The following is a 22,936-nucleotide window of genomic DNA, read 5'->3' as shown; positions in this document are numbered from 1 at the left end:
AGATCTCAACTTCAACTCCATTGGCTACAGACTTTAACATCTTCTCCCCAATATCATTTCCTGATCCCAGAAGTGTTCCCTTGGATTAATGGGCCAAACATTGCACAGGCTTACTTCTAAACAATATGGAAGCTGTTGTAGCCCTCTTTGCGTATAGATTTATACTGAATGTCACACAATATCCTGTATGTTTAATGGCCAGGTCTCCCAAATACACCAGTGTATAGTGTGTGAGTGAAGTTTACACATTGTTTATTTCCTTTGATATGTATTCTAAAGAGTGGTTACGAAATTAGTACAAACATCAAGAAATGTATCCATTTAGAGCATTTCTCTTCTTTGAAATAGAGCGGAAACATCACAGCAGACAGCTTCCGCAAAAGCTTCTTGGAGTGGGAGGCTGTCTGATTCGAATTGGACAAATTATGCCAGGAGGACCACTTTGACTGCCCAGCGTGCAGCCCAGACATGCTTGCAGTATCCATTGATGGAAACCTCAAGCACTACAGATTCAAGAGTGCAGCAAGGTACTTACAAATCCTGTGTGTGCATCATATGAATTTTGAAATGAATATTTAAAGTTAATATGTATCTCTCTTAATTTAGATTGGAGGAACAAGCCATCTTTGATGGCGTGTTCATCGCGAATGATGATGATGTCGCAAGATTCGTGGATTATGTCCATACCTCAACCAGTCATGTAAACTTGCACAACTTCACTATATTTACCTATAAAACACCACGTCCTAGAGAGGACTTTGTTTGAACAAGTTTGGACTGTTAACTATCTTCCATGTTTTAGGTGTCTGGAAGAGGTGTCTGTAGAGGGCAGTGGTCAGCGGTGCGTGAAACGTCTCAGAAGTCCTAAAAATGATTGTCCATGACATTTTCTTTCCCTGAAAACCTGCATAAGGTTGTTGCCACTTAGGTTTTGTTTTTTCTTGTCTTTTTTAAAGGTAAAATGGAGTGGAGCATATCAGGAGGGGGCTGGTTCGACTCTTGGGGAAGAGGTGGAGCAGTGCAACACCTTCCTCTCGAGGATTGCTGTTACCGCCAAGCACATGTCAAAAGCAGGTAAGGTAACCAGTAAATTTTGATCCTGATGACAATGGTGAGCCACTTTGACTCTGAAAATATAAAGCTCAGAATATTCAACTCAACTCAACTCAACTCAACTCAACTTTATTTATAGAGCACTTTCAAAACCACAAGTGGAACCAAAGTGCTGTACAGAAGGTATAAAATAAAAAATAAAATTTAAAAACAAAGACATAAAAACAATGCAAACATATGACATAAAAACTACATTGTAATCGTAGTCAAAGAGCACATACTCTGATTGCTGATGACGTGTGGAAAAGATGTGGATAATAAAGAACCTAACTAACCTAACTATACTCAACCTTAGCTACAAGTGTAGCCTCAGTTACAGAGAAATATGAAAATATTGTTGAGGCTTTATTTTGCTCATACACCAGAATTAATATTTATGGATGGAATCAAGAATCATATTTCTTATCTCTTCATTTCTTCCTCTCAGCAACAACATCCCCAAATGATGCTGATGTTGCTGCTGTTGCCAGCCGAATTGAGGAGCTGGTGGCAAGTGTTAAGAGGAGGTCCCAGCGTCTTTATAAAGATAGTGACGGATGCATAGGACGTGCCCGGATCCGCCAAAAGATCAGGGAGGAAAAATAAATGTAAATTCTGTAGAGGAAATGTATTACACCTTGGTTCCTAATGCAGAAAAACTGACCTTGGACACCATTCTATCTGAAGAGTACAAGTGTTCAAGTGTACACAATTGCGTTGACTATGTGAAATAGTCACATAGTGGCACAAAATCTGTCATGCCTCGATTGTAACCCCAGAAAATCTTTAAATCCTAATCTTAAATACAACCGACTTAAGTTTCATCAATGTATTCCAGACTCTGTAGATCTAAGGACAAAGAGGAAGGCGTTCGACATAGTGATGGCAGTAAGGAGACTTGAGGAGGAGAAGAGGATTCTTATTGCAGAGATGAACAAGCATTGGACGTTTCTTTGCACCCGTGCAGACACCCTGAAGCAGATGTCATCCCAGCTTTCTAATGTGACATCAGGTATGTATTGGTTATACTTGGCATACATTACAATATTTCGGAAAGTTTCTAATTAATAAAGGCTCAACGTGTTTTAACATGTAAGGTGAGACGTGGGGCCTGCTTCAAGATGGTATCCAAGGTCTACGGAGCTTGACGATGAAGAACAAGCAAGCAACAGCCTGGCAAAGCATGCAAATAACTATTATGTTCAAGTCCTGACTGAAACAGAAATTAACTTTGATAGTGATTCTGAAGAATACCATACCAGTAGTGACTCTGAGCAAGATTAAACATGGCCAGAGTCCTTGTTTATGCTGTGGTGTGCGGGTGAGGCAGCATTAAGAAGAGGGCCGCTGGGACAGGCTGGGAAGGAATGCTGGCTCTGTGTTTGGCATGGAGCTGGAGTTAATCATTTAACAAACCGAGGATCATTTGCAGTAGAAGGCTTCTGTCATGTTCAACATTGAGGAGGTCCTTTGTCCCCAGGGCAAACCAGCAACTCAATGTCACACAGAAGGGTAGGGGAGAAATGGACTTTTCAGCATGAGTCTCTCGCTGCCCCAACCATCACATCACTTTGTCTATTGTCTAGTATCCACTATCCATTTGACTGTCTTGCAGGCTACATGAGAGGCATCTAGCTGTAGCCCCGCAGACTCACTTCTTGCTAGACACCAGTGGCTGGACACCAGTGGATGGACAGCAGACGTCATTTCCGTATCGTCATTCACTTTTCAAATTGACGTCATTTCCGTATTGTCATTCACTTTTCAAATTGACGTCATTTCCATATCGTCATTCACTTTTCAAAGTTGACGCGCCATGCAGATGTCAGCGGTAAGAAAAAAATAATAAACTGTCGATGATTTATAGGTCATGTCAGAATTCAAATGCACAAACTAGCTAGTAAAAAAGAATCATCTTGTTTTCAAGGTACTGTGTCGTGTTTTTTAAAGGTATTAGTGAACTATGGTGTGCCTCAATTCTAGAGCTAGGTTGCTACAATAGATTTTCCAATTAAATCGTTCTTTGAGTGGTATGATTTAATATTGTAAATGCGTTTTTTTCACTTGGATGTGTGAAGATTGTACCCAGTTAACGAGATCTCATAGAACAGTCTTGGCAGAGAATAGTCTAAAATGCTAGGTTGTCTATGCACACGAGAGTTTGTTAGCTAGCTATGTTTTTTTTGTTTTTTGTTGAAGTAGTACTTTTCCCTATGCCCGTGTAAATGCCTGATGTTTAATATGTTTATGATGGTGTTTAATGCGCTTTGGTGGCCATGGGTCTGTTGAAAGCGCTATATAGCCTAAATGCAGTCCATTTACCATTTTACATATTTTGTATAGGAGAATGTAAACATTTATATAAGTTTTTTTTGGTTTTTCTTACCTCACTATTTTTTACAGTACATCTACCACACACAACTTTTCACCTACATTGTTCAATTCCTTTTTTTTGTGGAAAGTTATTGGATTTTTGTAAACTCTTATGATTTATAAGGTACTACTGGTGTTTCATATGTGTCACTATACTTATTACGTAAACAATCTATTAATACTTCCCTCTTCTTTTAGGCAAATCACATTAGTGTGTGTAAAGGGACGGAGCTACCACCAAAACAGAAATGCACAGAGTGCTGCAGCCGGTATCACTCTGGAGATGATTGGACGGGGATTTGTGTCAAGTAATTGTGGATTCAATCCCATATTTCTTTGTATTTAGTTCTAATTTTAATTTTTTTCAATTCAAATGACAAGCTTTTTAAAAAACAAAACTGAAATATTTATTTATACTAACCTTGTGTGTCCAAAGGTAATAATCAGAATCCATTCAAGGTACTGCCCTCCTACCATTTCTGGGCTCCTTGGATTGGGCACAAAACAAGGTCCTCCAATGAGGTGCTCAACACAGAATTTGAAAAGATTAAGACTGCTAAGGTGTCTGAAGAGTCCCAAGTCTACCATGTTACAGAAGATAGACTGATGGAGGAGCTCATGAACCAAAAGGTATATTTGTTTTGTATAATGTATTTTTATTATATGTTTTTGTTTAGTTTCACATGCATTTGTTTGGGGGCACATCAAAATGTATTTTCCTAATCCTACTTTGATCAGGTTGATGTTGTTCGTAAACTGTGCAAGGAATGTGGTCTTGACACAGTTGGATCAAAACTGGACCTCATTTCACGCTTGCGTAGTGAAATGCAAACACGGCACAGCTACGACAAGATTTTCCAGAAAATATGGGGTGCATCAGGTCAGTGTTTTGGAAAGTGTAAATATATGAAATATGCATTTCAAGTCTACATGGTTTGTATTGCTCATCAGTTTTTTTTCTCCTTTATTCATGTAGGTGGTTGGTGTGCCATAATGTGCCCTTGTGGTGTTGTGTACAGCCTAAAATTCCTGATTCGAGCTGAGAGCCCACGAGACTATGCAGGTTTACTTCTGTCATGGAAACATCTTCCTAATAAATGTATTTATGATTTTGCGAGAGGTTTGGTTGCACATACAAATGTGACTAGGGCCCCAGACATTGTTCCCTTTCAGCCTTTTGAGGGAAGATTGCTTGAGCCAACTACGGAAAACATCTCCATGGCCAGAGAGGGCAAGATATTTTCCCATCTGTCATGGCTCCGTGAAAAGAAAGAAACACCAGATGAAAATGGTCATCCTATTACTGGATCTGCTGACCACTTAGTGTTGTACGACACATTTCATGAGTCCAACACCAAAGACCCAAGGGACATCTTGAGGAAGATTTCTCTGGTTCCTGAGCTTGCTGGGAAGATAAATAGCCAAGTTGTGGAACAATTTTTTTCGCAAATGAGGAAAAACAATTATTTCCTGAATAATGCAGCACCAGCAACAAATATATTCCTTTTGAGAAGCATTGTACACCACCACAATCAAAGGACTAACAATGAATTCATCAAAAGAGCCAGAAAGACATTTGTGACAGACACTGAATTCAATGACTATGGCCAGGCAGTTCTATGTACCGGTAAGTCACTTGCAATCTCATGTTTTTACATTCTAGTTGTAACATACTGTTTGATTTCATGGCTTTGTAGCTTAAAATGCACATATCATAAATAATAAAAGATTACACAAATTAGGATAATATCACCGGGCAAAATTACAGAACTTAAAACGGTTGTTACTTCACATGTCAATGTATTACTCATAGCCCATTAGGGTTCACACATACATAATAATTGATCTTCACTGGTTTACATAATACATTGTAGCACCCAAAACATTTCATGAGTGTGACCTATCACACACTGAAACACAAAACACAAAATATATCTTGGAATTTATCACATTTCAAACAAATATAAAGCCTGTTACTATTTCTTTATGAATCATAATTTGTTGACTTTGTTCAAAGGTTCTCAACAAACAGATTCAAAAACCGGGCTAATGTTTTATTTATTATTTTAATAATTATCTTTTTGTTCCTGAAACATTAGACAAAAACAAACATGAAACTCAAAACGTGGAGACTAAGTATGTGTATAAGCATATATTAAAGTATATGTATTTTTAGACCACACATATGCAAAATTGGGTTCTTTACAGATGTTTTGTTATCTGAAAAACTTATGTACAAGGTTAAACTGTTTGTTTATAAAAAGTAAATTCATTATGTTCCTAAATTGTAATTGAGTACTCAATGACATGTATCAAGTATGTATTAATGTACACTGATAAATGTATACTCAATCAAATGAGTTAACAATGTCTTCAACAACATTTATCTAATTTCAGCAACAGAACCTGAAAACCAGTGTGGTGAGCACTGTCAAGAGTTGATTCTACCAGTAAACCTCAAGCCTTCTCGATCATGCTGGACTCTGGGACATCATTCTCTTCAGGAGCAGTTGGTACACATGAACTTTATATCGAACACCTTTCATATGTATCTCACAATCTTTGTTTTGCATTATTTTTTCATGCATAATTTTAGTGTTTTCTTTCAAAACTTTCAGATAAACTATGTCCTGGATCACAGTAAGCCCGGGAATGAGCTGATTGTGAAAGATGGAGTAACATGCATCACCAGACCAGACTTTCAAACCCTCGGCCTGAAAAAAGAAATGGAATCCACGGTCGGAAACACACAATGAGTACTTGCAGCAAATACACTTATATGAATGATTCGTATAAATAATATATTTCATTTATAGGTCGGAAATGGATGTTTTAGGATCCTCAGAGAGATTCTACAGTTGCAGGTTCGATGTTAAATTTAATGTAAATTTGGAGGGGACAAAAAAAAATAAATTTCATGGCATTTATCTTATTGGAATGATTGACATTCTGCAGGGAAAAGACGTTTTCATCGTTGATCTCTATGTTCCTCCAACTTGGCTCCCACCCATTAATCAATCTCCCCTTTCCAGTTTTCCGGTAAGAAACAGTTTTCGTGAAATCAGACTGTGAATGTCAGTTTGCTGCTTTATTAGGACACATAGGTTTTGCAAACAGGGTGACACTTGGGCAAATCACTGAGTCCTGTTTGCTCTAGCAACTATGTTTGTCGTCTGTATGCTAAATTAAAGTAGAAGTAAGGATGACATATAAGGATTTCAGTTACATCAACAAAAGTGTTGAGCAGTATTTAACCACCATCATCCTTTTAGTACATGACTGTACAATTTGTTTGCCTCTTGTAATTAGGTGAATTCGCACATGAAAGATGCCTAGATTATTCCATTGTGGACCCCTGGGCACTGCACGCTGTGTGTAAGTTATGCAAACTTAGTTCCTATTGTGTATATTACAAGCCATGAGGATAAACATAGGTTTAATATGCTATTGGCCTGTGTTTCATATCAACACATCATTAATCGATAATATCACTTTCCTGGTGGAATGCTCTGCCCACAGCCCTTGTCAACTGGGCAAGGATTTAATCTATACTTGACACAGTTGGTGACTGGTTAACCATAGACAATGAAATAATATTAAAATGTTAATCTTATATTTTGAATTCTAACAATGTAATGTTTGGTTAGAGTTCACTAAATTTGGGAGTGTTAGTCTGCTAGGTCATTGTTCTATTGTCACTATAAGTTATCTACTTTTCATCAAGAGTGCATGTTCTCTATAGGTCTTGAGACCACAACAACAAGAAATGTTGTTACTGGACTCCAAATATCCATACAAACCACAAGGGTTTTGTTGTGGTTTTCAATCTTTCTGAAAAATAACTTCGCAGAGATCTTTGATGCCAGAAATAATTAGACTTTATTTTCGAACGCCGTTCCGTTCCATAGAACGACGCTCAAACGCTCTGGCCCTGCAGCCCACTGGCCCTCTGGCCTTCCAGTGCGCTCCCGAGTATCTTTTGGTTCAGAGTTATATACATACATCTTCTTCCAAAGAAGGTAACACACCCTATAGATAGTTTTGGGTAAAGGTCTTTTACCATGTGACTTCTCAGAATAGAATTTTCTGCAGCAAACAACATTCCATTCAAGGTCTTTCACATACACAGAGGAAATCCAAAGTCACAGACAGAAGAAATAATTGTGTCCAAATATATAGCAAAATTACTTGTTTTCTAAATAATAAAATCTTCAACATTCCCTCCTCTGAGGCTTATTAAGCCTCACATTCACTATCCTTTACCAGAGTGTAGTTTCAAAATCCAGCTCTCTCATTTATGCTACCTAGTGACCCAACTGAGTCACCCATTCTCCTTTCCAATTACTGGATTAAGCCAGCACACTCCGGAGGAGCATTCGAGCCAAACATCTCTCTCGATTTTCTTTCAGTTGTTTTTTTCTTTTTCTTTCAATGGAAAGAGTAAAAAATTTGAATTCTCCCTAATCAAAATTAAACCAAAGAATAAGACAGTGTTATAAGTGTGTGTATACATTTGGTTCAGCATTGCCTGATATTGTCACAGTTATGTAGAGTATATCAAACATAAAAGTCTCTTATACTATTGAAAGTTTTCTTGCGGTGTAGATATCCTCTAGGGTCTGGCTCATCAATCATCTTCTTCGTCCTCAATTCCTCATTTACTGGAATCAACATCCAGGGTTTGTAAATATCAATTTGGTTGCCCTCTCAAATTAGTTTTCATTATCTTTTTTCCGCATTTTCATTCGTTTAACCGTGGTTTTCCAACTAGTGATCTTAATATACAAAGTACACAACAGAATAATAACCCACTTTCAATATCCCTAATTGAGCAAACCTTAATTTTCAAAACTTTTCATTAAGTTTTCCTTAACTTCTGCTCTTAAGTTTTTCTTGACTCAATCGTAATCGCTAAATTTTCCTCCCTGCGCAATATTATTTAGTAAAAGTGCAACACTGATCACCAAACATAAGTCAGTTTACTTTTTTCACATAATTGTTTTTCTCCTAATGCAGACAAAGCATTATAATAAATATCTGCTTATTATAGTAGTCTAATTGATTCATTATGCATTTTTGTTCTACTTGATCCATATGACATTAATTCAGAATATGGCTGGGTAAACATAACTCTCTCATTTTTATCACTTCTAATGAGAGAATATCATTTCTTAAATTCGAAGAATCCATCTTTTAGTCGGTCAATTTTAGTGAACAGAACACTTTACACATCTAATAAATTGCAATACATTTCACTTACTGTCTATTTTATTACCAAATTTAAACAATAAATTCCATTTTGACCTTTTTAATCTCGCGTGTTGCTTCTCATTCTCATTGTCGCTCCTCAGTTCAAGACTAAACTGAATACATTTTCTTCGTTTCTACTAATTTCTAAATAAACTATCATGAATAAACTAATTATGTGTCATGTAATCACTCTAACTAAGAAAGCTTCAGAGCAATGTTACATTTATCTCATAAAAGTCATTCAATAAACTCATTAGACAATTAGAAAATAACTCAAGAAAATAACTTTTTGCACTATCTTACATATTCCTTATATGTACTTTTTTTCTTTATATCTAACAATCTAAAAGTTTGTCTATCAACCATTTAAACCATTAGCATTATAACTTAATTTTTTTTAAAACTTCCTTGTGTTCGTATGCAACTTTTTTTTAATCTTCAATACTTCTGTTTAGTTGACATATAATCTGACCTTATTTCTGGTAGATTTTCAATCTAAGGATTACTTCTGTCAGAAATATAATTTCTGTTCCTGTCCTCCTCTGTTGATTTCATCGCTTTTACCCATCTATATCATGTCCACATAATCCATTACCAAGTGTTTTAATAGTTCTTCTGTAGACTGATATATGGCCTATTTTTGTCGCTGTTCTTTTCTTAACTTCGTTTTTGCCACAAATTTCACAAAACTTTGCAAAAATGCTTTTAATTTAATTTTCTTACCTTACTCCCCCCTTTGCGCACTGGTTTAAAACCATTGCGCATCTGGATTGAGAATATTCAAAAGTATTCACTGGTTCAACAATCTGTCCTTCATGTGAATGCCAAATATCTATTCTTGACGCCCCTCTGGTGCCATTTAGATTGTTCACAAGGGCCTGTTTGTTATTGGATTTCAATAACTTCCTCTAAGTCTATAAACTTTCTATACTTTCTATCAAGCACTACTTGATATCATTTTAACTAATCAATTGCATTTTGAATCAAATTGTATTCTTATCAATTAAAATTAAAATTTAATATTTGTTAATACTTGCTTTAATTTCAACTGTAGCCTTAAATTAATTAAGTATACCCTTGTATTGACAAATTTCATCTGAGTATCCATTAAGATTTATTAAAGTTATTTTTAGTTCTAATTTTTTCCTTCATGAATTGTCTTAATTCCCACTATGCTATATCAATTTCTTACATTAATTGTTAACATTATTTTAGTTTCTTTTCTTTTTTTCATTATCATTGTTTTCTATGTTGCTTTAATATATTTTTCTCTTCAATCATTTTTGTTATGGTGGGGTTATTATTAAGTTGCTACTGAATCTATTCAAGGGATGAACATTCATTCATAGGAAAGTAGGTTGATGTTGACTATTGTTTGAGCTTGTACTCATCTCTGTTGATTCTCTTCTTTGCACAGTTCCTCTCATTACTGTGTTTCTGGTCAAGTTTGTCTTCTTTTTCCATTCATGATTTGATCACTCTGTTAGCCATCTTGTCATCTTTACATCGTTCACCAGGGTGACTCTTGAGTCGTTTGTTGCAATGGACTCTTTTCTCTCATTGTCAGCATGTCCTTGATCCCTCGCTTCAGTTGTGGGGGGTTGCTGAAGTCAGTTGGTGTATTTTAAGTTGAGAGACATGAACTCAAATGTCAGTCTGTTGATCACTTCTTCTGAAATTACAAAGCACAGTTACTGGTTCTTTTTGTCAGACTCGTCCCAGAATCCTTCCTGGAATTGAACTGCTGCTATCTGTAAATTAAAGCTTAATTATTTTTGTTAGTGAAAACAACATGTGATTTCAATCATCTGCTCATCTGTCCCATTGTCCTTCTCGCTGTTACCTGTAGAAAGGTCATGTGGGTTGAGTGGTGTCCTTTCTGCTTTCATTAACAGCAGGACTTTAATCCATATATTCTCATTTGTTTTTCATAAATTTGACTTTTGATCATTATTTGCAACTTTTTGCATTTTTCTCACAATAAAATTCAATTTACTCTTATAATTAGTCAATACAACTCAGTTATCTCTTTGTCTTGAGTTCCACTATTAGCACATTATTTATTAGGCATCTTGGACAATACTCAACCCACTTTGTTACTATACAAAAGTTACAAGACAATATTTCATACTTTTGACAAAGATCAGCTCCATCATGATATGCTGAAAAGAAAGGCAGATGTGTTATGCGCTGCGCAAATCTGGGACTGTTTTTTCAATTTTTATTTTTCTCTTTTCATTCTTTGTTTTTTCATATTGTTATTATAGTTCCAACCAGGAAATTTAACCAAATGCATCCATGGTCATTATTTTACTGGGCAGAATTTGCCCTGTGGGCCCACATGTTAAATTTTAAATACAGCTGTATTGGCAAAATAATTGATTTGGCTTAGATGTTTCTTCAGACACCATCTCTCACTCATTCACACTCAGTGTCTCTCTCACACACACTGGCCAGTATACACTCTTACAGGTTGTGCTCTAAATGTGGCATCCTATAATTTTAGCCATAAGGTCTGATCAGGTCAACACAGCTATGTCAAACACTACTGAGAAGTGTCAATGATCATAAGGTTTAGTTTAACACCGTTGTTATAATCCTTTTTTTCTTTTTACAAAATCTAATAGACTAAGTATTTTAGTATAATAGGCCTGCCAATTGTAATTTTTCAAATGCATTTTGTCATTTGTTTTTCTGATTTGAGCTGCTTTATGATATAAATTGGAGATCTCTGCATAATCTTGGATCCATGGCCAACAACATTTCCATCTCATTATCCCAGTTTTGACAGCATTTTTTGCGATTTCATAAGCTTGGACTTTTGGAATAATTTTTTCTCCAATCTATATCTCTAAAAACTTACCAAAACAAAATGGAGTGACCAGTATCATTGTTTTGTAAACAATAATAATTATTTGACATTTTGCGTCTATCTTTTTCTTTTCTACAGAATAATGTATTATGTAATGTAATAGCCCTCACTATACCAAATCCAGCCTCAGTTTGAACTATTTGGTGAGTTGAGCACCCACTTCTCTCTTTCAGTGTATTCTCTTTCTTTTTTATATGGCTGGACTTGAACCTACTGGAAAAGCAGAGAGGGTTAGTTTAGCAGAGAATATAAAGAATTGCTTATGAGACCAGTGAATAATCAGAATGAATAAAGTTAATATAATAACTAAATTTGAAGCAGTCTCTAGAGTGATCATCGGAGTTGCCACACCTGTGTTGCCCGTAGGGGAAGGATGTCGGTCAGTTCTTCTGTTTTTAGATTATCAGTCTGTTGAAGCTTCATGGCTGTCGCTCTGCATGTGTCGTCAGCCTAGCTGTCACTCAAGGCTTGGTGTAGTAGACTGTATATTGGCTCTGTTGTTTCTCTGCCTCTGCTGAGTTTGGGCTTTTGATAGATTTTGCCACAGCTTTGCATCTCAGGATTTTCCTCTTGTCCTCAGGAAAAAGTCTCCAGTGAAATAGTGAAAGTTTCACCTTTTCCAGCATTAAATCAGTCTTTCTCCATGCTGAGTTTTCCAGAGAGTGGTCATCTTCAGAAGGGGAGCTGAAAGCCCCTCACCCACTCTTCTTCTTCTCTCTGCAGTCGCGTCTTTGACCTTTCACCTCTTCCATTCGACACTGAAGCCATCTGAAACTTGAACACTCAGAGAGCTGCATAGATCAAATTAGTCTTTATAAATATTTTTTCCTGAGCTATTAGCTCTTTATCTAAATTCCACTTTTTAACCATCTTTTTCATAGTTCTTTTATACTATATAATAATCACTGGTTGACAACAGCAGTTCTCCCATTCTGTTTTTAGTAAAGCAAGTTCTTTGTTGCAGGAAAAAGCAAGCTATTTCTTCATTGCAATATCAGCAATAATCTAACTTTTGATTTTCTGAGTATAATACAATTAAATAATGTTCCCTATCATAAAATCAGACTTCAATCTTTCTCCTATATTTGCATGCTGTGCTCAAAATAATCTAACATGGTGAATAAACTTTTCCTCACCCATTCCCAACAATTCCCATTTACTACAATTCTAAGATTGCTGTAAATTATTTATGACTGTTGAAACTTGGTCACCCAATCTTGTTCACTTTTAGCACACTGCACAAGTAATTTTTTCTTAGCACAAACTTAATTATCTACAATAGAATCATTTTTCTCACTTTGTCTTCAGGGATAATGAGATACAAATTTTAGACGTCTTCAGATATAAGATATAATATATTAAGCACGTGCATTCTTATTTATTTATCCATTAATATATATCAGTCCATTTATTAATATATATTTTATACTTTAACTTATTTATACTACAATAATCTGCAAGACTAATATCTTGAAACAATTGTTTTCTTTTACAATTTCCTTTACTTTTAATACTCATTTATACATTACTTGTCTCTCAAGCTCATTCACACATTCCTTGTCACCTATTTTTAACCACAGGCACAGTCAAGCAGACACACAGGATCCCACATACACACACACACAAGTTATACTCTACTTACAGTGTTACTCACTGTCTTTATAATCAATACATCACTGATACACTTCCCCAACACAGTGAAAAATAACTATATAAAACTTAGCCTACCCGAGCAGACTTTTGTCAAACCTATGTTTGACAAAACGGTAACCGCAGGCTATTAGCTTCCCCGAGCAGTCTCTTGTCAAATCTTTAACAAGACGGTAACCGGAAGCTAAACTTGATCTATACGCATGCTATACTTGTATCCGTCCAGGCCCACTTACAAGTAAGCACAGATCAACACTGATATCTTATCAGTACTTATAATCCTCTGTGTACATGCTATCTTATTATCCGTCGAGGCCCTCTTAATAAGAAACACAGAAAACTAATACTAAACTTCATCTGTGTACATGCTATCCCATTATCCGTCAAGGCCCTCTTAATAGGAAACACAGAAACCTGATATTCTATACCAGTATACTTAAATCTATAAAAAACTGATAACCTTTATCATTACACTTGTCATCCTCAAGGCCCTCTTGACAAGAAAAAACAATAACTGTTATCCTTTAACAGTAAACATAAATTCTTACGTACATACGACAAAACCTTTAGCGGCACATCAGCAGTACCAATATTCATACAATCTGCATCAGATTATATAAACACTGGCAAACACTAACGGGAGCTCCGCCACGCTATAACACAGTACTTGACATCATCAACAACAATAGACACTTATTTCTAGAATCAAAGATACTATTTTCAATTTTTAGTTCTTTAAACTTGGAGAAGCATTTTAAAGGGTCTTACCACTCTGGCTCACTGGTGACAACACATACTTTTTCAAAAGCAAAAATTTGCTCACCTCAAAGTACAGTGGCCACTGTTGTCTGTGTCGGTCACCAGAGTCACCTTTCGTGGTTCCTTCTGCTTCAAAACCCAAGCCCCACGTTGGGCGCCAAATGTTGTGGTTTTCAATCTTTCTGAAAAATAACTTCGCAGAGATCTTTGATGCCAGAAATAATTAGACTTTATTTTCGAACGCCGTTCCGTTCCATAGAACGACGCTCTAACGCTCTGGCCCTGCGGCCCACTGGCCCTCTGGCCTTCCAGTGCGCTCCCGAGTATATTTTGGTTCAGAGTTATATACATACATCTTCTTCCAAAGAAGGTAACACACCCTATAGATAGTTTTGGGTGAAGGTCTTTTACCATGTGACTTCTCAGAATAGAATTTTCTGCAGCAAACAACATTCCATTCAAGGTCTTTCACATACACAGAGGAAATCCAAAGTCACAGACAGAAGAAATAATTGTGTCCAAATATATAGCAAAATTACTTGTTTTCTAAATAATAAAATCTTCAACAGTTTCAACATGAGGGACATCAAAATGTTATAAAGTCATCTGAGGAATGCATGTTATTTGGCGGTCACGTTCCCCTGACCTATAGATGTTACCTAATGGTCCTGTTCTGCTGACTGTATACAGTATGTTCTGTTTTTGCGTGTTTCTGGCCATGTTCCTTGGTCCTTGTGTGTGTGTGTGTATATATATATATATATATATATATATATATATATATAATACTTTTGTTTTATTTTATTTAATGCATGATAAAGATTTGTACTCATTTGTACCCATGTTCGACCGTCTGTGAGTATCTTGAATTTATGTATTTAGTAAGACTACATTTTTGATTTTGGTTTCTTAGTGACTTTGCAAAAAGTCGGGTGAATGGGATTTGGACAGAGAGAACTGGCGAGGACATAAAGTTTTTAAGCAGTGCTTTCCAACCAATAAGTGAATGATTTGAATATGTCATGTTTTGGAGCTGATCATATTTTATTTTCTCTTGAAATAGGGACTTCCTTCACAACCTTATGGGAATGACTGTGGCATCTTCATTCTGATGGTCAGATTTTACAAATTTATCAGTGCTTCGCCTGCTACTTCGGTGGCGCTGCCAGACTAAGACAATTTGCATGCACTGAGACAAAAATGCATTTGCCCACCTATCTAAATGTAGGGGAGACAGTGAATAACCCCAATTTCAAAAAACGGTGGAGTGTTCCTATAACTGCCTTTTACTGACAATAATCCCTTGCAAAGCAAGTGTGTTCAGTATATCCTGGTAACGTATCCCTAAATTAAAATTCAACTTTATCAAATGCTCTCTATCCATAGCTATTAGCCTGACAAGAAGTGCCTTAAGCGGGTGGCAGCTTTAGCGTGCACTTTCTGCTTTGGGGAGAAAAGCTGCTCTATTGTGCATTCTCCTTTTATATACACTTATCTTGAGGCCGCGAGTTACTATCTCAAGGCCACGAGTTAGTATATCTTGAGGCCACGAGTTACTATCTTGAGGCCACGAGTTACTATCTTGAGGCCACGAGTTACTATCTTGAGGCCACGAGTTACTATCTTGAGGCCACGAGTTACTATCTCAAGGCCACGAGTTACTATCTTGAGGCCATGAGTTACTATCTTGAGGCCACGAGTTACTATCTTGAGGCCACGAGTTACTATCTCAAGGCCACGAGTTACTATCTTGAGGCCACGAGTTACTATCTCAAGGCCACGAGTTACTATCTTGAGGCCATGAGTTACTATCTCAAGGCCATGAGTTACTATCTTGAGGCCACGAGTTACTATCTTGAGGCCACGAGTTACTATCTCAAGGCCACGAGTTACTATCTTGAGGCCATGAGTTACTATCTTGAGGCCACGAGTTACTATCTTGAGGCCACGAGTTACTATCTCAAGGCCACGAGTTACTATCTTGAGGCCACGAGTTACTATCTCAAGGCCACGAGTTACTATCTTGAGGCCATGAGTTACTATCTCAAGGCCATGAGTTACTATCTTGAGGCCACGAGTTACTATCTCAAGGCCATGAGTTACTATCTTGAGGCCATGAGTTACTATCTTGAGGCCACGAGTTACTATCTTGAGGCCACGAGTTACTATCTCAAGGCCACGAGTTACTATCTTGAGGCCATGAGTTACTATCTTGAGGCCACGAGTTACTATTTTGAGGCCGCGAGTTACTATCTTGAGGCCACGAGTTACTATCTTGAGGCCACGAGTTACTATCTTGAGGCCACGAGTTACTATCTTGAGGCCACGAGTTACTATCTCAAGGCCACGAGTTAGTATATCTTGAGGCAACGAGTTACTATCTTGAGGCCATGAGTTACTATCTTGAGGCCACGAGTTACTATCTCAAGGCCACGAGTTACTATCTTGAGGCCACGAGTTACTATCTTGAGGCCACGAGTTACTATCTTGAGGCCATGAGTTACTATCTTGAGGCCACGAGTTACTATCTCAAGGCCACGAGTTACTATCTTGAGGCCACGAGTTACTATCTTGAGGCCACGAGTTACTATCTTGAGGCCACGAGTTACTATCTCAAGGCCACGAGTTACTATCTTGAGGCCACGAGTTACTATCTTGAGGCCACGAGTTACTATCTTGAGGCCACGAGTTACTATCTTGAGGCCACGAGTTACTACAGAGTTGATCAGATTTTTTTTCATTGTCACCATTGTTGCGATTCATAAGCTAATTCTTGATGTCTGTATGATCCTGTCAAAACATTCCCTGTATGATGACTTAAAATCTGTATAATGACATAAAATCTGAGTATCACAGCACTGCAGTGCCTTCTTTAACAGTATTGGCATGCAAAATTAATATTTAACAATTTATTCAGATATTACACTTCAGGTGGTATCAATAAAGCAGGCAACTACATGATGACCTTTTTCATTAATAAGTGACCAAGATCTTCTTATCTGAGTTTCTTTTGGATTTCTACAATAACAAATATGTATCACAGACACGCAGTTAAAGCACCCAGATTAAAATCAATGGTAAAAAATAAAGGGTCAAGAGCCCAACTAAAGCGAACACTGATCTCCATCATGGTGACATCAAACTTTATTATTTACAGTAAAACGTCTAACGTCTAAACCTCTGTTAATTCTCAATAAGAATGTTAGTATGAAAGAAAAAAAGTAATAAGTGAGGATGCAGAGATCTTGAGAGATCTGTTAGTGTTTAATGTTCTGTTGGGATGTAAAGTGTTTCTGTATTGTCTGTTTTGTGTGTCACCATTGTGTTGAAGTGTAGAGCCTGTGCTTCATTCCAGGATGAGCAGAGAAACACTGATGAAATGCTACATGTAGCTTTATTTAACAGACAGTAACTGTGTAGTTGCTGATGCAATGACGTATAGTCACAGTAAATCATGCATGTAGTTAACTGCATGTTTTTTAGTACAAAAATCAGGAAATGTACGTAAAATAACTGTTTTTCTGTTAAAAAGCTTAATGAAGATTTCTGTAATAGTTGTCTTGCACACAAGTCTATGCATAAATGCTAAACCTGTGATAGCACTTACTCAAGATATTATTTTGTATATCGTTGTCTTTACTAAACGGGCAATATTATTTATCAGGTTTACCTGATTAGTGGAATCGCTCGCTGGAATTAAGACCGCTGTACTGATGCTGTGTACGGGGTCAAAGGTCGACGCCACAGAACATACTCGGCCCCTCTGATTGAGCACCTCAACACCCGCTGCCAGCAGCTATTTGGAGTGACTGTCTAGGAGAATTTCCGCGCACCTGCTATTGTGACGTCGAATGAGTTACTTGGGTTGGAATACCTGGTCAGTCAAAGCACAGGTGAATCTGGTCCCTCAGTGAAATCTTAGAGGACAGACCTAGTTCAGAGCCTGGCCAGCTTGACCAAGATGAGAAGGATGAGGCGTACCACAGTGACACAGAGGCAGATAACCACACAGTGACTGCCATCCCAGCCCACATCACCCTTGCCACTGACGAGACCACTGCAGCTCACTCTCCACCCTATTAGAATTAAATATAAGCATCCTTTTTGCCTGGGTATTATTTTACAATGCAGCTAATCTATACAAATGATAGCACTTTAACTAAACATGCAATTATTGTACTTGTCAACAGGAGGACGCTTGTAGTCACAACCCACTTGCCGGGTTCCAGCAGTTGGAAGAGATCTGTTCTCTGCTGGTGAATATTTGGCCTGACTGAGGACAAGCTGACCTTAACGACGGAACAGAGAAACAAACCACAAACAGCCACAGAAGTTTCACCAACTGTACAAAACTCACTGGGGAAACATGCTGTACGTGATCTCATTCGTCGACAAGAAAGTCTCATCAACCTGCAGTCGACAAAAATGCCTTCTGCCACCACCCTGAAGACTGTGTCGATCTCCTCTAAAGAGCTGCCTCCAGCACCATGCCAGCCGTCAGTCCTCCCTCCACCCGACTACACGCAGATCGAGTATGAGCACATTCCAAGCAATGCAGGGACAGAGGTTTCAAAAGAAAGAACAGACATTGCGATGCCAGTTCCAAAAGCTCTCTAACAGTTACAACACAGTAAGGCTGCACTGATGCCCCACTTACCACTGCCAGTGAGAGAAACAGTTGTAAGACTGGAAAAACTGTAAGGACTTTAAGAGAGGGCCACTCTCTGAGAAAAAGGAAATTAACATTTGAACTCCCCCTCATGCACTATTGAGACGAAGGTCTCACCTCCCTCATCCTAATCTACATTTCTCTCCCCCATTCTTCACCCTGGCAGAGATCTCCCAAACTCACACAAGAATCTAAATGGTTTAATGTGAATGATTTTCATCAAGGTTTATACATGTTTGGTATTATTTGAAATGTCTCGGTGCGACTGGTACAAATGTCTCATTCTCAAAGAAGTAAAACAAAAGGTAATAAGGTTTTTAAGAGTTTAGGAATAACTGGCACATAAAGGAATGTGGTCTCTAGGCACTCCCAAAGGTGTAAATTCATGAATGCTAATTTCCACTATTCTTAGCAGATGGTCAACTTCTACCCCCAGTAATGGTGGGGGAATACAGTAAATTTCCACTAAACTCAAGTTTTACATATCAAATAAGGTCTGGCTATATAAGGAAAATGCAACGAGAGCTCAGGGCTGTTTCTCTGTATTCAGATTAGCCCGTGTGGTTGAGGGTCTCGCGACTCTCAGCTCACGTAGCCATACAGTGTCGGGTAAAGGATTTTCCTCTTTGTTCTAGAACATTTGATGGTTTGCATTGATTATCTTTCAATTGATTATGGAATTGTAATAATACATTTACCTGACATAATAAATTGTTATATTTGATTATTCTAACAGACTTTGACTTTATTTTCATTGGAGTTAAAGGGAATAGTCAAACATTAACGTATATTTAATGATGCACAGATATCATTGAAAAACCTTTTCATTTTATGGAGTCAGATGAAACGAGTTAATACATAAGATAAAATGTATTGCATTTAACCAAAAATACTTTGCCGCGAGAAAAGACGTAACACGCAAAGACCTTCACCGCTAATTCTAATACCGCCATTGGATCGAGTTAGACGGCCTTACACAGTTGTAACCAAAAGAAAAACATTGCTCACTTCCACCATCACCAAACCTCCACCCAAAATCACTTCATCTGAAATGATCCCAGCCACTTCCACCAACACAACACCAGTGACAACGGACACATCACAGAGCGCTGACACCCTTATATATAAAAGAAAACACACTGGCAGTCTTACAAATGTTGGAGCAAGCTGTCACGTGTACAAAACCTGCCTATTTGTACACGTTGCAAAGGACCAACTCTGGGACACAACAAATACAAGAAGAAGAGTTTGTGCCCTGTCAATATGATGGTAAATGGACTGCATTTATATAGTGCTTTCAACAGACCCATGGCCACCAAAGCACTTAACATATTGCCTCACATTCATTCACCAACGGCAGTGTCAGCCATACAAAGCACCGTCCAGCTCGTCGGGAGCAGCTGGGGTTTAGGTGTCTTGCTCATGGACACCTTTATACTTGGTCAGGTGGAACCAAGGATGGAACCACCAACCTTCTGGTTTGTAGACAACCTAGATGAACCACTGAGCCACTGTCACCCCACCCTGATGTCGTCCTCAAAAGAGCTGAACAAAATATATGCCCCATTCACACAGCGCGTTGATCCCGGGAAATTGCCAGAATACCTTCTGTGTGAACGCAAACACGACCCGGGATTGATGTCGGGATTGATCCCGGGTTGGGGACCTAGTAACATTGCCGGGATCAGTCCCGGAACGTGCGCTGTGTGAACAAAAGCCGTAAACAATGCCGTGTCGCAATGATGACGCTGAAGTGAAGTGAAAGCAGGGTAGTGAAACGGTACATAATGCGCTAGTTTATGATCAAATCAGAGAAAAAAATGCACAAGCGTGGTTTCTCGAGAGAGAGAAATCGCAGCTCATAAGCAAACTAGACGCTGCTGAGACATTACATGTCACATCGATGTCACGTGTCTTCACAGGATTTTTACGGGTTGTGTGTGAAAGCACTCTCTGATTCCGGAAAATCACTGGCAGTGTGAATGAACCAAAGTCAAACGAACCCGGGTCAAATCCCGGGTCACTTTATCCGTGTATTTTCCGGAATCTCTGTGTGAAAGGGGCGATAGTTTTTACCAGCTATGAACATTTTTACTCAGTTGTACAGTCTCAGCAGTAAATGTGGCAATGTTTCTTTTTGAAGTCCAAAATAACAAATCTGTCTCACAATGTTAACATTTTAACATTGCTTTTACTGAACATAGGTTTTTATTGATTATTGTAATATATGTATATTCTTAATTAATGGGATAGTTTACCCAAAAATGAAAATTCGGTCATCATTTACTCAAACTCATACAGGCTTGGAACCACATGAGGGTATTTCTTCTGTTGAACAAACAGTTGACGGCACCCATTGACTTCCATAGTATTTTTTTCCTACTAGAAAAGTCAATGGGTTCCGTCAACTGTTTGTTCAACAGAAGAAAGAAACTAATACAGTTTTGGAACAACATGAGAGTGAGTAAATGATGACAGAATTTTCATTTTTGGGTAAACTATCCCTACAAATATGATCGATTCCATGTAAACTAAAAGGTGAAGGTTTGTTTTATCATAAAAAATTTGTACAAGTTACATGTGTATATCTTCACAATGTATATTTAAAAGGTTTACTTTACTTTAAAAAAACAACATTGAAATGATTATTGCAATATTTATTTTCTTACTTAATATGTTCTATTCTATGTAACTATATAAAGTGATAATTTGTTTTAGCGTTAAAAAGTGTCCTATTATTTATACGTATACATCTTGAAAAACTTTTGAATAATTACATCAAATCAAACTTTTCATCCATTGTAAAAGAACAATTACATAATTATGATGCTATTATATTAAACAATGAACATCCATAGTAAACTTATATATTTTTTTTTATCTAAAATTGGGGTACATAGAAAAATACAACATCACAATACATCATAATATTAGTTTGTATACAGTATACAACAAAGCAACTTTTAAGTATTTCATAGGGATTGCTTTAAGTTATTTAAAAGCAACCTATAAATTCAAGTAAATTAGTAATAGGAAACTTTTTCCAAAGTAATATGGCATATTAATCAGTTGAAATACAATTATTTAAGCTGGATGAATGACGTCGTTGTTTTCAGAATTCATGATATCACTGACCTGAGATAAACTTACTCTCGTGACATAATTAAAATATGATAAATTGGGCCCATTTTCATATTCACATGCACTACTGAACAGTGCATCACCTAGAACAGAATCAAACTTGTTAATGCATCAGTATTATAACAAAGTGTTTACTCAGTGAACAATGCAACATAAGTTCATTACATGCAGTTATTTACAACCTAACCATAAGCCCTACTCTTCTGCACAAGGGTAACGATCAAAACTTCAACAAAATAGAAACACTTTCAAATGTCAAACATAACTGAACATTAAACATTAACAGATGTTTCCCTTTAATCAGAAACATAAAATAACACTTCATTTTAACATTACTCTCTAATTCCAGGCCTGAGCAAAGTATGCTGGGAACTAACAATAGTGTCTCTAAATAAAACTGAATAATTGAGCTAGTTCTCTTGAAATAAATAGGTAGCCTTTTTCCCTTAATTTGATCAGCTTAATCAGTTCCTCAATTCAAGTTTCAAAATTGTGTATGTTTCCTGAAAAAAATTAGGAAAATGTATCTCTTGGTTTTATTAGTGCCATGTTCTCAATATTTTCAACACAACACCCAATTCTCTTAATGAAATATACACAATATTTTTAATCATCACCTTAATTTTTGTAATAAAAATTACAAGACCCATGATTCATTTTTACAGTGTAGTTTCCCATAAATGGTAAGTGCCCTCGCGTAAAGAAAATATATTTCCCAAATATGAATGATCAATATGAAATAACAGTATATCTGAAAATATACAGAATAGTATATTGTGTTAATATATTGAATAATACATAAGGAATTGCTGCTTTTCATATATTAAAAAAGTATGAGACAATATATTTACTAATATATCATAATCGGTGCCACACTACCTTCTAGGGCTGGGTATTTGACAAGGCAAGTTTACTTATATAGCACATCTCATACACAATGGTAATGCAAAGTGCTTTACATAGAAGATTTGAAAATAATCAAAAGAAATAAGAATAATTAAAAAAGTTTTGAATAAAAAATTAAATAAAATACAATACAAACAGTAGGACGAACAGGTGCACAGTGCTCATCCAGTAAATGCACAGCTAAACAGAAGTGTTTTGAGTCTGGATTTGAATGTGACTACTGT

General features: G+C 37.0%; 1 protein-coding gene across 1 annotated transcript; it reads left to right on the top strand.

Annotated features, from left to right (window-relative positions):
* The first annotated feature begins 2,441 nt into the window (after positions 1-2,441).
* Positions 2,442-19,398, top strand: LOC143759148 (uncharacterized). Its single transcript, XM_077248707.1, has 11 exons — positions 2,442-2,604; positions 2,708-2,923; positions 3,664-3,773; positions 3,902-4,095; positions 4,204-4,345; positions 4,442-5,092; positions 5,863-5,978; positions 6,084-6,203; positions 6,282-6,329; positions 6,421-6,504; positions 18,187-19,398. Exons 1-11 carry the CDS (start codon positions 2,540-2,542, stop codon positions 18,271-18,273), a joined length of 1,833 nt encoding a protein of 610 aa, XP_077104822.1. The 5' UTR covers positions 2,442-2,539; the 3' UTR covers positions 18,274-19,398.
* Positions 19,399-22,936: the final 3,538 nt, after the last annotated feature.

Source organism: Siphateles boraxobius, unplaced genomic scaffold (genome assembly GCF_051911475.1).
Source record: "Siphateles boraxobius isolate OS27281-9 unplaced genomic scaffold, OSU_SipBor_1 308, whole genome shotgun sequence".
In the NCBI taxonomy this organism is placed as follows: domain Eukaryota; kingdom Metazoa; phylum Chordata; class Actinopteri; order Cypriniformes; family Leuciscidae; genus Siphateles; species Siphateles boraxobius.
This window is presented reverse-complemented; position numbering and strand designations above follow the sequence as displayed.

What these genes read in the sequence shown, in the direction of transcription:
- LOC143759148 (XM_077248707.1), top strand. Translation starts at nt 2,540, where the DNA reads ATGTTCAACATTGAGGAGGTCCTTTGTCCCCAGGGCAAACCAGCAACT. An exon ending in TGGACGGGGATTTGTGTCAA is followed by an intron (nt 3,774 to 3,901) that starts GTAATTGTGGAT and finishes GTGTGTCCAAAG; the next exon opens with GTAATAATCAGAATCCATTC. An exon ending in CTCCCCTTTCCAGTTTTCCG is followed by an intron (nt 6,505 to 18,186) that starts GTAAGAAACAGT and finishes ACTTGTCAACAG; the next exon opens with GAGGACGCTTGTAGTCACAA.